The sequence below is a fragment of the Sinocyclocheilus rhinocerous genome, unplaced genomic scaffold, assembly GCF_001515625.1.
Source record: "Sinocyclocheilus rhinocerous isolate Xijiao unplaced genomic scaffold, SAMN03320098_v1.1 scaffold1338, whole genome shotgun sequence".
NCBI classification, from domain to species: Eukaryota; Metazoa; Chordata; class Actinopteri; order Cypriniformes; family Cyprinidae; genus Sinocyclocheilus; species Sinocyclocheilus rhinocerous.
Window position 1 is genome coordinate 830,790 of NW_015632722.1, and position 16,145 is coordinate 846,934.

Here is a 16,145-nt window from a genome sequence, read left to right on the forward strand (position 1 = left end):
CTGAAGTGTTTCCAATTTTGTGTGCCGTATGCATCAGACGTTCAGCCAACAGTCCATGGGCATGACATCTGAGGCTGATAGTGTGTTCACACCTGTCTTGTTCGTTTCCCCTCTTGGTGCGGACCTTTTTGGCAGGTGTGAATACAGCAATCGCACTCGGGTGCGGACCAAACAACCATACCCAAGACCCAGCTGAAGAGGTGGTCTCGGTCCGCTTCCAAACGAACTCTGGTACGGTTCGTTTAAGGTGTGAATATGACCCGACCTCGATCTGACCCAATTGCAGAAATCACGCTCAGAAACAGACAGCTCGCGCATATAGTGCTGTTATTTGCGTTTCAATGGCTTAAATAACTTGTTTTTAAACCACAATGCTTAAAAACACATGCAAATGATGAGTTTTCGTGACCATGGCGCACAGCAAAGTGACGTGAGCTCGCTAAATAGGCTAAAGCTTGCCGCAAAAATTACCATGACTATGTTGGGGGAAAATAGTAAGGAGATATTTGAATTATTTATTAATAAACTAGTGTTTTATGAGTCAGTGTCGCTATGAAGTTGATGATCCTGACTCGCCATCTCATCATTGGACGCGCCTTTAGAAAGAAATGCATCTTTACGGATTACATAAGAGTTTTTGTTTTGGATTTGAATTATTTCGTTTTGTAGTCATTTAAAGCTTTCTATAGATATATTCATCAAGTCTGTAAAGAAAATATTCGCTGAGTTTCGGTGCATTTTTGTGAAGTGCTCCTGTTCAAGACCCGAGACGGAAAGCGAATCCTATTTGTTTTCTTTATTTTACAAAAGCACAACGTTTTCTTGATATGCACTAAACAAAAAAAAAATCATCATTGTATTTGGTCCGGACCAAAGCAAGTGAACTAGCGGACTTTCCTGGTGTGAATACACCCTTAATAAATGGGAGGTGGCAGGTCTAGATCTTTGCTTTTGTATCCTGTCTCTCAACCAATGTTCAATGTTCATCTGCATTCATGAGATGAACTTCATTCATTCATTCACTTTGCAAAGAGCAGCACCAAGCTGTGAGGTTTAACATCACAGCAGACAAGGGAAGACCCAGCAGGTTAATGTGAAGGCATGTTCTGCTTTCCCAAAGCAGCGTGTTACACGCAACAAAGCACAACTTCCAGCATGAAACACCATTAGGATGACAGCACCAGCTCAGACAGGCAGATGGATTATCATTATGGGATGGCTGGCGGAGACCAAGGCAAAAAAAAAAACTAAAACAAAACAAAACATACCTCCTTTTGATCCATTGTAGATGTGGCTGATGTTTGAAGGAGCTTTGATTGAAAGAAAAAAATTTCAGTTTTGGTAAGAACATTATCACCCGTTTAATGTGAAGGCCTACAGTCACAGTCTCACAGCCAACGTACACTTGCAACACTTTTGCATATTATGCCACAACAGATTCAATGGACACTCATTGATGAAGAAGATATTTTATTTATCAGAAAGAAAACAACTGAACAGATCATCACAATAGAAGACCACAGATAGAAGTCAGTGCTTACCAACAGACAGGCGTGTGGGGCTGGAGTCTCGACTGCAGCCTTGACTGCGTGGGATCCGGCTGCGACGGTGAGAGCCTGGTGCTGCACTCACACGCTGAGCTCCTGTACTGAGTGTGCTCAGAGCTGTGCTGGTTAAAACCCGGCCTGGGGAACCCGAGCGAGAACCCGCTGTAAACATAGAAAACAAAAAGACAGACATTTTGTGAGCCTGACAGACCTCTGAAAATGTACATCATCCTACCGATAAATGCCTTTATATGCACACACAAACAGAATTATATATATTAAATAACACAAAATACAGACTGTCCACTAAAGCCAAACTCAAACGTCACCAACAAACTAATCCTCATAGCTATGCTGACTTTTTTGTTGTTTATCCAGACAACAATAATTTACATTACAATAATCACAGATACAGATGACGGTTTGACATAAAAGTGCTAGTGCTGTGATTCTGATGTGTTCGAGACAAAAAGGGAATAATTAGGTTTCCCTAGTGAACAAGTGAAAATGTTTCTATGACCACAAACTCTACACAAACACAACTGAACATGCTCACACTGCACTTTGACACACCAGTGACAAAATCTTTAAATTTCCCCACTCAGTGACATGTGAAGTAGGGGTGGGCGATATGACTAAAATCTTGTGTCACGGTAATACACATCTCACAATAATTATATTTGCTGAAAATTCAAGTAAATATATTTTAATTGTAACACAACTATGTACCAAGTCTATTTTTCGATAATTTAGTGGCTTAAATGCTTTCAAAAAGAAAGGAAAGGAACATTTTATTTTATTTACCTTGATGGACACAAAACAAAAAGGTAAGAGAATTCATGCCACACAAATGAATCAGTACCAAAACAGCTTCACATTACATAATACCAAAGTTTTTTATTTAAAGGAGGATTACAGGGATCTGTGTAGCAGATTCATAGTAGAAGCAGAATCTGTACCAAACGATCGATATATACCGCCATACCGCCCAGCCTTAATGTGAGGTTTAACAAATTATTCACAGGTTTGAAGAAAGAGAGAGAGAGAAAAAACACCAAACAAAATAATCCAAGCGACACACCCTCCATGCAGTGAAGAGAGTGGGGGCTGATGGGAAAACCCATGTTTTTTTTCCGTGAACCAGGACAAGGGAAGATGTAAGAATAGAGGTTGGAGGCCCACAGGATGGGATTGACTGGACTAAGTGAATGAGTGACGGGAAGTATGCTGAAAATCTTACCACCAACAGGGGTAGCAGACTGTGATCCTGAGCCAATGAGGGGGAAGGATTAGGAAGCGGGGCGGGTCCAAAACAAAAGACCCATTGGGTGGGAGGAGGAACAGCATATTAAACAAATACAAATGCATGATGGGGTAAAACATGCAGTCAATGTGTTGTTTTGATGCACACACCGCACAAATGAATAAAACCATCAGCCTGCAAATGAAAACATCAGTATGAGACGCGCACATAGATTCAAAAAGCCCTGCAACACCATTGGAACTGATGAGACTCCACAAAATCACCATGAAGGCACACAAAAGATGAAAAAACGTCATGGTTGTGTTTGCCACTACTTTAGTTCCATCAATACTCTCAATATGTTTAAGCAGCCCAGGCTGCCCAACATTCACCACTAAACTGATGTGTCTGAGAGTTTGTGTTTCTACACGCCTGCAGGCAGAAATGGACTGATACCATCACACCCAAGTGAAGACCACACAGCATGCAGGCCACTCAAGACATATAAACGCTTGCTCGCTCACAAACGCTCACACACGTTTGCATGAACTAAACACACTCGCCCACATGTCAGACGAGGGTACCTGGCGTGCAATCAGAATCGTCGGAACCTAGAGGCACAGAAACAGTTGGAGGAGCTGTGGGTTACATCCTTAGAGCAGGATGACTCCTGATAATCTTTTACGTACACACTCACACATGCAGTTGACAATGTGTGTTACAGCACGTGGTGTGAAGACTGTTTCCAGTCATGTTTCACGGCATGCTTACCATACGTGTATAAAATTAGCATTGAGTCTTTTTAAAAATAAACTAATACTTTTATTCAGCAGGGATGCATTAAATCGATCAAAAGTGACAGTAAAAATATTTATAATGTTACAAAAGATTTCTATTTCAATTAAATGCGGTGCGTTTAAACTTTGCATTCATAAGAGAATCCTGAAAAAATGTACTGCATAATAGGAATGACTTTTTAAAATTTGTGAATGGATCATTTTTGGGAGTTTGCAGTCAATACAGTATTTTGTACTTACAGACATTTACAGACTATTCAATTAACATGAGAGCAGTGTTATGTTAATACAGTGTGTTTATGGTGTGATACGTGAGCAACACGATAACTTAAGATGTGTGTAAGTAATAGTATATAATGAACATACAGTCTGTAGGTACTTACGTTGTGACTGAGACACCATCTTTGATCTGGTCCGCCCTCTTGAGTCGACCTGACTGCTCCCTACACTAGATGCAGTTGATAAAGTCTGCTTAGTCCGTAGTCGCCCTGGAGAAAAACAAACATGCTGTAAGACCTCAGGCCAATCATAAAAACACCAACAAATGACTGAGAAGTGAAAGAGATTTCCAGAGTGTTTCGCTGGCCCTCCACAATCACCCACTTGGGCCAGACCTGTGATTGAGGAAACATATTAATGACTGAGTTAAAGGAAAGACGATGGGACAGAATAAGAGGAGAGGATCAGATCAGTAAGGGAGATTTTTAATGAAGCAATTCAACTTGGCACAACCACAAGCTAAAAGGCAGATGAGTCATATTCTTGCAATACCACACGCCACCAGCAGACGGCAACAGCGCTACATCACACACAAAGAGCTCCACCCACTATGTTTGAGAGGATCAGGTTCCCTATTATGCCTACAAAGCACTGAAATAACTACAACGAAAAGCAAACAACTTTTTACCTAGCATAATTCAATATAGATCAGAGACATATATAAATCACCCCAAAAATCCTGAACAACGATTCAAAGACAAACAGTAGGAAAGCGTGAGTTACATGAGCAGAAAGGAAGTCCAATATAAGGGGGGAGGAGAAGGTGAAGAATAATGGATGAGCAAACGGCAGATGATCTTACCATCCTTATCAGAGGCATCATCTTAAGCCAAAGAAGAGAGAGAGGAGCACAGCAAACCAGTTAGAATAAAAGACACAAACACACTCACAACAGAATCACACACATCAACAACCACACAGACACACAAACACACACACACACGTAACCTTGAAGAATTAACATAAGTTCCTATTGCGTGTGGTAGGAAAGAGTGAAGGGCCTGTGTATGCACATGTATGAGCTCTTTTGCATATTCACAAGTTAATAAAACCTGGTAAAACTGTGCATGAACTTTATTTGGCTCCTACCGAGAGATGCATATGATCCAGGGGCCAGGCCTGTCGTGACTCGGCCTGCCACTCCAGCCTGTCCGCTGTGTCTGGCTTTAGCACCGGCGGCTGCGTTGACATCCACATCACTGCGGGAACGCTGCAAAGAGCCTGGAGATCCTGATGATTTTGAACAAGCAGGCACTAAAATAACAAACACACAAACAAAATATGTAAGCAAAATTTATTTAAATGAAGCATGAAAAGTGGAAACTAAAAGTAAACATTTATATATATATATATATATATATATATATATATTCACATTTATATTTTTATAACATTTTCTCACTACAATAAATACTAAAATTTTAATTTATATTTTGAAAATTCCTTTAGAATTTTTATGTATTGAATACTTGTACCTTTGTACCTATAATTCAATAATACAATTTTTATATACAAATAAATTTTTAGAAAGACACTGAACATGACAGGCATCAATTTCCCATATACAAAGACATGTACACACACACACACACACACTAAGGATCTCACCTCTGCCTGGAGCAGCTGACCACTTTGACAGCGGCCGACTGTGAAAAAGAGAGGGGAAAAAAACAGAGCTCCTATTCAAATTCACTGTTTACTGGTGGTCTCTGGTGTAGTTAGATGAGGGTGAGTAAGATATTCTTACTTAAGGCTTTCTTGCGAACTGGAGGACGAGCGATCCGACTGTGGCAGGGACGCCACACTGCCCGAGCTCTTTAGATACGACTGAAGTGTCTTCTGATAGGACGATTCTAATGAGTTATACAGAGACTCCGCCTCCCCGGGGAAATGAGCCCGCAACCCCCAGTATGCTCTGAGAGAGAGCAACATCAGAGAAAAAAAAAACACAACAGGAAACAACAAAATACATTAAGTAATTTGAGGATGGCACTCACTTCCTGGCCTCCACTCGAGCCTCTGAGTCTGCATCTTTGATTCCCTTCTTAATACTGTCCATCAACACAGCCACATGCCTGAGACACAGAGGAAAGAGCAGTTATATGGTGCAGTTTTGGCCTTTCAACACCAGTAGGCAGCTGTAGTTTAGTCTGCGCTGTGGTGGTACCTCTCCAGAGAGTGAGTCTGCCATTCCTGCAGCAGAAGATCCAAGAACTCATAACAGCGCCTGACAGACAGAGAGAGGAAGAAAGAGAATTCAGCAATGAATGTGCTCACACAGGTCTGTAAACTTGGCAAGGGCTCAGGAGGGCTGGGAGATAAATTCAATATATTTATAAAGACTGCAATATTCATTTGTTGGAAATCTAAAATTAAACAACATCATAATGTGCTTTTTATTTAGCCAGTTACATCTTTTAAAGACTGCACCAGCAGACTAGATTCCTGACTCGAAAGTATGAATCTTCATTAGCAAAAGAGTTGGGACGTTGGACTCATTTCCATGAATCAGTTCTTTCAAACTGCCCATTTCAATTAAAAGAGTTGAACACTGCTTTAGTTATTTGTTTGTTTACCTTATAAGGGGACATGTTGTAAAATGTTTAGTAAAAAGAGAAAAAATAATAATTGTTGCTCTATATTATGTACTGTAATATTCGTACATAGAAAAAATTATTTAAGCTAGTAGTGAGAAACAATCACTGGGGAAAAAATTATTAAAGTTTTGATCATTCTTGATTTTTCATGAATATTCATTCAGGTTTTACTTCTTGCATTAAAGAAAAGATCAAAAGTGCCAGTTAAGTCTTTTACATTATTAAAAAAGATTTCTATTTAAAAAAAAATGCTGTTCTTTTGAGCTTTCGATTCATCAAAGAATCCTGGGAAAAACGTGTCAGGGTTTACACACACAGACAAAAGTAAATTAAAAAAAAGTAAAACCGATCGCTCGCCCTCTGTTTTATCCCAGCTATAGTGTGTTGAAGTAGTTTTAACGTCTCACCTCCGGACGGCCACAGACTTTGTCGTGCAGTTACTAGTGATGAGAGGAATTAAACGTGGAACATGAGTGTGCTGAAAATACAAAAACATACAGTCAAACACACACACAGACACAGTGCAGTCAGACACAATGAACTCACGCAGACCGCTGTTTCTCACCCGTATGATGATGCGTATGGCTGCTATGCCAGATGTGGACATCACTTTGGCACAGTTAGGGATAAGATTGAAGAGCACTGGAACAATGGCCTCTGCACCATGATCAAACTTATTCCCTAATAGTGTGGAAAGATGCCTGCAAAGACACCAACATAATGACACAATAAATTGGTGTTCTTTACAATGAACAAAAAGCAACTGCAAGAACACACAAATCAAAAATCATTTGACTGGAAATGGGAATTGCTTTGCTCTAAAAGCTTGTCACCTCCTTGTCTCCAGCACTTAATTAAGTGGCTGATGGAAAACAGATCTCAATAATCTGCATACTATGCACATAAAACGTTCTAGTGCCAGAGACTCAAGTTCACATTGTTTAAGATGTCAATTAGACACTCACGCCACCGTGATGCAAGCCTCCCGAACCACCTGGGAACGCAGGTCTTTTGCCGACAGCTTAAATGCGCCATCCAACAGACGCAGGTGCTGGTAGAAACAATCATAGTCTGCTGCCCCGGCAACCAGCAGAGATCGGACTTTCTTTAGCTGTGGAGTGAGAGAGAGAGGGAACAAGACCACATCAAAGAGGGTTTGTCACAAATGAATGGAAATGCACAAGCAAAACTACATAAAAGCCAGGAAACTCCTTACATTTCCATAAAATGTTGAATAGAGGTTTAAAACATGAAGTGTAAACAAACCATATATGGTCACAAAGAAAACTCTAGGTCTGGTGCATCCCAATCATCACCTCTTGAACTTTGACATTCTCATGGGAAACACTAATAATACCACATTTCACCAAATATTTGTTCAGGAAACAAATTCAGCTACTTGTAAATGGAATATGGAGACAATGTCGATGTGCTTAAGTCTGCTTGAAACCAAAATTTACCCTGTTTTGTGATTGCATATTATAGATCTTATTGTGAACAATTCATCCATGCATATATCTCTTCTTTTTTTTTTGGTCTAGTAATGATTTATCAAAATTTCATAAACTTCTAGTAATGCATACAGAACCTCTCCAATCATTTAGTCCACTTAAACCCCGCCCCTCCACAATTGACTACAAGCTTGCATTAATTTTTGAGTGCAATGGCAACATCTCAAAATCCAATCAACAACCACTGAATAGAACCAAGTCTCCATCCTACATTTTTTGTAATAATCCATTACACTTGGATGTGCATCACAATACGGAAGAAAAGATCTGTCACTACTTCCAGTTCTTCGCGATGTTAAAGAGAGCAGAAAAATTGAGTGAAGAATTGTTTACTCTTTCCTCATTAAAAACTTTTAAATAAAAAAAAATCAATAAAACATAGATGGAGACTCCAGTCAAATCAGTAACCTAAATGAAAACAGTTTTATTTCACATAGAGCAGGTCCTCTCACGTGGGCCACCATGTTGAGATCACATGACCACCAGTCAAACTGACTTCCTTTATCTTGGTAACTGTCATAACTGTCATTTTAGTTAAACTGATCAATTCATAAAGGATAACTATAAAAAGCAAATTTTTTAAACCATGGCATTAGTAACTGCAAATGTGGTTTGGCGTGATGCTGTATCCACACTTCTAGGTGTAACTGTGGCCACGTTCACACAGCAGCAGAATACAGTTGTCAGTCCTGTATTTGAGTCCTTAATACGGTTACGTTCACACATAGTACGGTTATTTTCAGGCATGACAACTGCATTTTTGTAACCAAACTCACACCTGTAAATTTTCAGGACTCACAACAGCATTCTTGGAAAACCCGCGCTGTGTGAACGGAACAGCACTGGACAACTGGTTGTCTGTCACGTCATACCGTGCGAGAGAGAGCCGCTCTGCTGCTGTTTACCGTGTGTTGCGTGTTTTCATGTGTGGTTTCAGTAACTGCAGTGACGGAGAAACGAGCTGTGTGTCATCTGAACGTTTTAGATCCAGTCTCCACTGGAGCCGCTCCAGTGTTCTACATGCTAACATTACAGTTTTGTGTTCTACACACGACTCAAATGTTTTGCTCTCCACCCAAATATAAAAGCTGCTGTCAGTTAATGAAGATTTGACTTGCGGCTCAACTGGACTCTTGTCATGTCAGAAAGTGATGAGACTTTCAGTTTTATGGGCGTCGCCATCTTTGATATTACTTTGGTCACTGTTGCTATTTCCTGCATGAGTGCTTAAATTGTGTATGTTGTACTCACCGCGCTTGTTCTATGGTCCCAGTCGTGTTTATCATCAGACAGAACCTCACGGATCTTGTTCAGATTATTCTCCAGGTCTCGTGTGGAGTAGATCTATGTAACGAGAGAGACGTACAGAGAGACACGAGTTTTAGATCAAATGATTCCAAGCCTTTGATCAAACGTGAACGTTATGAAAGCCACGGGTGGATTTGTAACTAGGTTCTGAGGGAACCGAGTAACACCTCTCTCATTAATACGCAAGTGTGTCTCACCTGAACCGTTGGGACGTCTGTGAATGCTTTGATGAAATCCTCCTCATCCACAGCTCCTGCCACCTCCTTAGAGACACCTGCAAAACACATGATTGACTTCCATTCAAACAAACTCGAGACAGCTATGAGGTTTATGAAGGACACGTGAATCTGTCTGACACTGTTTAAGACATTTTTAATCTCAGTCACTCTAGAAGACAACTGACAGTTGCAGCCGTTGCCATAGAAACTGAGCACAATGAGGGGTTCCTATGGCAACTGTTGTATTGCTAGTCAAACAGGAGGGTGTTCTCTGTGGGGGGAGGGAGTTACTTATATATACAGTGGGTACGGAAAGTATTCAGACCCCCTTAAATTTTTCACTCTTTGTTATATTGCAGCCATTTGCTAAAATCATTTAAGTTAATTTTTTTTCCTCATTAATGTACACACAGCACCCCATATTGACAGAAAAACACAGAATTGTTGACATCTTTGCAGATTTATTAAAAAAGAAAATTAACTTAAATGATTTTAGCAAATGGCTGCAATATAACAAAGAGTGAAAAATTTAAGGGGGTCTGAATACTTTCCGTACCCACTGTATATACACATGTGAGTGTGTATTTATATATATTTTTTTAAATCTGTACACCAAATGCAGTGAAATAGCGCTTTGCAAAACTATTACAGAGACTGTTAATTTCTTATCTGAGGGAAGAAAATTATCCTACATATTAACAGCTCTTAGTCCTAATGGACTTCCTGTCTTGTCTTCCTATCCGGATGTAATTGAATGATCAATCATGAAGGCCAGAGGGGGTTTGGCCTGTAAGATCTGCCACACAGGAGGGAGACCCGAACAGTCTGATTAACACATCAGCATCAGTGAGCTGTCAATCAGCCTTCATGAAACCCCATATCAATGCATTTTGGGTGGACCTTTTGAAATTGAAAGCTCGGTAATGAGCCTCAGCAAAAATGTCAATTCATTGTGAACTGCTGATAGAAACCAAAAAAAGGGATTTGTGCAAACTTTTTGTTTTGTAAAAGCATCAGTGCATACGGCTACACAAATTCCATGAATTGCATTGAAATAAAAAGCAAACAAAAGACTCTGCCCACATTTTTTCTCTTAAGACACCTTTTTTAATGGCCAATGTTTTGTTTAATGACCAATGTTTTAATCTCTGTGGCAGCTTTTCCTTCAAGCTTGTAGGACTGGATGGTTAGAGTGTATACATATCATACAATAACAGAGATTCTTTTTATGACTTTACAAACAGTAGATTTTTTTTCTATACTGTAGTAGATATTTCATATATAAACGTAATGCAAAAACAAACAGTAATGCAGCAGAACGTGTCCCAAACAAGTCAAGACATTGAAAAACTGGCTATTAAGTTATTAACAATAATGCAAAGCTAAATAAATTCATGGCTGCCAAGCATATCACAACTTGCCATTGTGAACTGATGAGGAGTCTGTAGATCCACTATCTTACAACAGCTCTGAACGTGGTTCACTAAACTAGAATTTAAAACTGGAACAATCTATTTTATAATATTAGTCCTTTGTTCTCATTGTTATGTAATATGAAGTTGTTTTTGCACTGATGCGAGACTGAATAATTTGTTAAGGGTAATGTTTTAGTTTGTGTCCATCGTGTTCCAAATAAGAAGAGAAAATCAAAGTACAAAGTACCTTTCATGTGTGAAGTATTTTTTTTTCTGGATTGTCTAAAAATAGGCATCACCACATGGTTATTTAATATAAACCATTTTTTCTAATTCATTTCCATCCATTTAATTTCCACCCATATATAGTTACCATTACATAAAATTCTTCCTGACAGCACAGAATAATTGAATCTGTCAATAGTGATCATTTAACTGATTTTCATTTTAAATTTTGACTTTTTAAAATGCACAGCATGTGTTTATTTTATCCAGATAACGTGCATAAAAAACAACAACATTAAGGCTAAAGACTGAACTGTTCTGCACCCTAGGATATGTAAATGCAATCTCATAGTTGTATCACCTGTCTTTGCAGCTCCAGTGGCACTGGGGCGTCTGGAACTGCTGGCAGAGTCTCCAGGTTTCTTGGGTACTTTGGGCACTTTAAACGCAGCCTGAGCCGATGACGGCCTGCTTCCGTCCACAGAGTCATCATCATCAAAACTACGATCTGAGAAAAGCAATGAGAGCATGAATAAATCGGTTATCAAAGTCTGAACATGAAGGTAGCATATAAATAGACCAGCTGAGGTCAAGTGCCTCAAATTTTGTTCCAAAATAGACTTACTGCACAATGATAAGCAAATTAAACTTATTTTTGTACCAACAGTCTCCTATTCTCATTCCAGAGTAGCTGAGTCAATAATAATGAACAAAAAGAAGGAAACCTATCAGAATATATCAATAAACAAATCGATTCCCACTGAAACCCAATAGGTCTTTGGATTATATCAAGTAAGGCAAGAACAGGTCTGATTTCCTCCCAACCACAATATCATCAAGTAATCAATGACCAGCCCAGAACAAGAACCGAATAGAGGCCCATCAATTACTGAACAGCAAAAACAGGAAGTATAGGCAATGCCTGCATAACTCAAAGATTCCACAAAGCCACCCACACACAAGACCAGATTGGGCACATCCAGTAAAAAGCAAGGCTAGAAGAACACACACAGTCTTTCGTTTCATCTACCGGCTATTAAAAACGCCCCAAATCTCCACGGCACCTGGGCAACACCCTATATCTGCTCTGATTCTGACATCAACATTCATTTGAAACACCAGAAACATTTGAAACACCTCGAGAAGACACTCACAGTCACAGATGCGTTTGCAGATGAGGCGCCTCATGCCTGAAGGCGGGCGTGGCTCTCTCTCGTATCCGAGGCAACGCCCAAGCTGCCGCTCACATGACAGCGGTTCTCACGGCGCCGAAATATCCAGAGACGGATCAGCAAGGCACGTAGCACGGTTCGCAGAAACCACCACCCAAAAGCTGCTCGGCATCTTCCCTCTCAATTACTCTCTCGCTCCATCCCCCCTCATCTCCTCCTCCATCACTCCCTCGCACTTTGCTCTGCACTGTCCCTCCTCCTTCCCAGCAGCCGAAGAGCCAATCAGGAGAGTGATGACATCATCTTTAACCAGCCAGTGAGCTTTGAGATTTGAGGATGCTTCTTGCATGTCAATGAGGTTTGTTTTGTCTGGAGCTCAAGCTAAGCTATTTAGCATCATGATGCTGCAAGAACATCTTAGTTTAAACGAACATTCATGGTCAAACACACACACAGGGGAATTGTGGATGAATAAAATGTGTAAATATAGATGAGAACGAAGGCCACACCCCTACAGCTCAGATGTGGTCTTTGGATATTAAAGTCTGTGTGTGTGTGTGTGTGTGTGGGCAATCTGCATTGTGACCCCGTTACTAAGCCAAGGGCTGACTACACTGACACATTATGGATGCTGACCCCACTAGCTGGGCTGAAAGGGCTCTGTGTGCCAGCCTATGTGTTTAGCATTATTAGTATAGTAGCATAACCCACTCTTTGTTCAGACAGGAGGGCGTGAACAACAATCCAACAAGGACGGGCCAATGAGAGTAAAATCAAGCGAGACTGATACAAGCCAAAAGGAACAAAACAGCAACAGGATGCGAGAGAGAGAGGAAAAAGTGGGGACATGCTGAAGGGAAACGGAGGTAAAAGGGAGAAAAGACAAGGAAGGAGCAAGACAGAGAGAGAGCTGGCCGCTCTAAAAAGGCTGTTGCCATGACAACAAGAGCAGCCCGCATCAGTGGATTTGAGAGATTAAAAAATAAAAAAGACTGAATCACATTGGCTTGAATTTTAGTCTGCCAAAAATGGTTAGCTGAAATCCCCCCCCCCAAAAAAACGTTTATATTTTTCATCTTTTAATAATAATGATAATAATAAGGATGAATCACATTGGTTTGAATTTTGGTCTGCCTAAAATGGCTGAATTCTGGAATGTTTTTTAATTTTTCATTATAATAATAATAATTATTATTAATAAGAAGAAGAATTAAAGGCAAAATTTACATAGGTTTAAACTTTGGTGTGCCCAAAATGGCCAGCTGAAATCAGAAAAGCAACTTTTACATTTTTCATTTTTTTCTTAGATAATAATATACATGATTAGTAGTAGGAATGGGGGAAATATTTTTCAAAAATAAGTGTTTTTCAAAGCAATATTTTACCTAAAACAGTTTCTAAACTTACAGTTTCTATTTCTTACAGTATTTTGGCGAAAAGACTGCCCATCATGCAATCAAGTCTGTGGGACATCACTGAAATGTTCTGCAGTTGTAAGTCAACGCACATTCAATTATTTATATTCGACCAAAATTTGAATGCTATATACACAAAAAAATTAAGATTCAATTTTACAAAGCATCATTCTAGGAAGGAAACGATTGCAATATATAAATTCTTAATAAAAGAATTGTAATATTGTTAATGTGACACAGTTATCGATATAATAACACATTACCAACATATTGCCAGTTATGAAGAATAGGAATATGGAACACAGCAGTGGTCATTTAAAAATAAAATCAACTGACTACACACTAGTATGTGACGCATTTCTCACTCAAAACTGACCTGGAAAAACACATACTGTCAGTCTAACTGCCATTGACACCATATTGCTTATTGGAGGGTGGGTGATTGAGTGTTGATGTCTAAGTCCTCACTGGTCAATCCGTAACTTAACTAGCTATTTAATCTGGTTATCAGGATTACGGAGAGAAGGAAATGAAGCCATTTACACTGAAAAAAGAACAGCCAGAGAGCAGCTTGTGCAATAAGTCCAACAAAACTCAAAACAATATCGAACATAAGTACTCAAAAGCATTAACGCTTCGTTTATAGTCAACGGACACACAGCATCTCATAGTTGCTGTACTTCAATTTACAGGGCAAGAACTGAAGAGTCTAATAATGGGTAGCCGCAGCAACGAAATGCCATAGAAAGCGGGTCACACTTGAACTCCCTAGGGACAAAACCCACTGACACATAAACCAATATAACTAGCATATCACAGAGAGAGATATAATGCAATATATTCTGATTAAACTCCATTGTTTGGACGTTAAGGACAAGTAGGTACACTCATTTTAACGGAAGTGCAAATTATAAATTGAAAGAGATGCAGATTACCAATAGGAGAGAGTATTTTCTGGACAATAACTCTGCATTGTCCCCATTACTTGCATCAGATTCAAATAAACAGAGCATAATGCATACCGTAAACCTCATGTACACAAACAACACAACTATACTACTTAATATATAAACGCACTCACCATCTCCATCGTCACCCACAGACATGGCTTTAATGCTTATAAGAAGAGGCAGCTCTTTCACTCTCTCCTTCTCTCGTCCTTCTCTCTCTCTCTGTCACGCTGTGTCAGAGTAATGCCGTGACAGGCACAGCTCTCAGCTCTCTCTCTATTACCCTCTCCTCACAGCAGCTCCATTGGCAAAGCCAATGGGTAGGAAAAAGACTCTTTGAATGTCGTCTACTTTGTCTTCTGCCGAATTTAAAAATGACTAGTGAGGAAGCTGGCTGCATGGCAATCGACCCCCTTCCTGTTCTTATACTGAATTCTGGCAAGATACATCTCAAGGCACATGGCCAAGTAAAACAATCAGTTTAACACTTTTGGAAGTTCACCAATAATAAGTTTGAGGAGACATTGTTGAAATGGAATCTGATTTTATCCACTTAATGGCCTGTAGCTGCAGACGAAAAGTCCTAAATCTGTTTTCCAGATTACAGGCAATGGGTCTGGTTTGGAGTTCTATTAACATTTATTAACATTCTATTAACTAGTAGTAGCTACGTCAAGTTGAGATATAAACAAACTCAAGAGTCGTTTGGACCTCCAGTCATAAATAACACCCCAAACTCACTTATGTCAAAGGTCAAGCAATATAACTAATTGATTCAAAAACACAAAGCAAAGGAAGTGGTGACTGGAAAAGAATTTGAACAAGCATGAACTAGGCTTGCCGCGATAGACGGTGCTGATGGTTATACCGGTGTTAAGCCGCAACACCCATGAACCAGGATTAAACCACTGCATATACTTAGTGATTATACTGTTAAACTATGTAGCCAGTATTCAAGGTCAGAGCAACCATATGTTAACAAGGTCAGAGCAACCATATACAGTATATTCAAATTTTATAAATTAATTTTATTGTTAATTAATAAATTACTTTAATTATAAATTATTTTAATACTGATAAGCTGGTAAAAAAAACAATAAATATTTGACAGTTTTATAACTTTTTATATTTGTCAAAAAATCTTCTTTTTTTTTTTACATATTTTATTTTTCTATTAATATTACTTTTAAATAAATGAAAGATAAAACACTTAACTACAATTAATCATGTGAAGATTACAAGTGACATTATAATGAACAGTATGAACTTATTAAATTATTTTGAATGATTTTCCACTGTTAAATAATGAAGATTAAAGGGGTCATATGATGTTGCTAAAAAGAACATTCTTTTGTGTATTTGGTGTAATGAAATGTGTTTATGCGGTTTAAGGTTCAAAAAACACATTATTTTCCACATACTGTACATTATTGTTTCTCCTCTATGCCCCGCCTTTCTGAAACGCGTC

At 39.2% G+C, this 16,145-nt stretch overlaps 1 protein-coding gene across 15 annotated transcripts in view; it reads right to left on the reverse strand.

The window, feature by feature from the left end:
* clasp2 (cytoplasmic linker associated protein 2) overlaps positions 1–16,145 on the reverse strand; it is a 53,485-nt gene that overhangs the window by 19,756 nt on the left and 17,584 nt on the right. For 8 of the 15 annotated variants that reach the window (XM_016555919.1, XM_016555922.1, XM_016555918.1 and 5 more), the window contains 17 exons: positions 11,502–11,648; positions 9,480–9,556; positions 9,226–9,318; positions 7,429–7,574; positions 7,029–7,164; positions 6,871–6,941; positions 6,034–6,093; positions 5,864–5,941; positions 5,614–5,781; positions 5,475–5,512; positions 4,956–5,120; positions 4,669–4,689; positions 3,971–4,075; positions 3,375–3,401; positions 2,788–2,814; positions 1,542–1,709; positions 1,269–1,310 (listed from right to left, as the gene is read on the reverse strand). In XM_016555919.1, coding sequence (XP_016411405.1) covers positions 1,269–1,310; positions 1,542–1,709; positions 2,788–2,814; positions 3,375–3,401; positions 3,971–4,075; positions 4,669–4,689; positions 4,956–5,120; positions 5,475–5,512; positions 5,614–5,781; positions 5,864–5,941; positions 6,034–6,093; positions 6,871–6,941; positions 7,029–7,164; positions 7,429–7,574; positions 9,226–9,318; positions 9,480–9,556; positions 11,502–11,648 — 1,569 coding nt within the window. Of the gene's footprint in view, positions 1–1,268; positions 1,311–1,541; positions 1,710–2,787; positions 2,815–3,374; positions 3,402–3,970; positions 4,076–4,668; positions 4,690–4,955; positions 5,121–5,474; positions 5,513–5,613; positions 5,782–5,863; positions 5,942–6,033; positions 6,094–6,870; positions 6,942–7,028; positions 7,165–7,428; positions 7,575–9,225; positions 9,319–9,479; positions 9,557–11,501; positions 11,649–12,294; positions 12,538–14,808; positions 14,884–16,145 lie in introns of those variants that run through there. The other 7 variants (XM_016555920.1, XM_016555926.1, XM_016555927.1 and 4 more) reach the window with 5 other exon arrangements.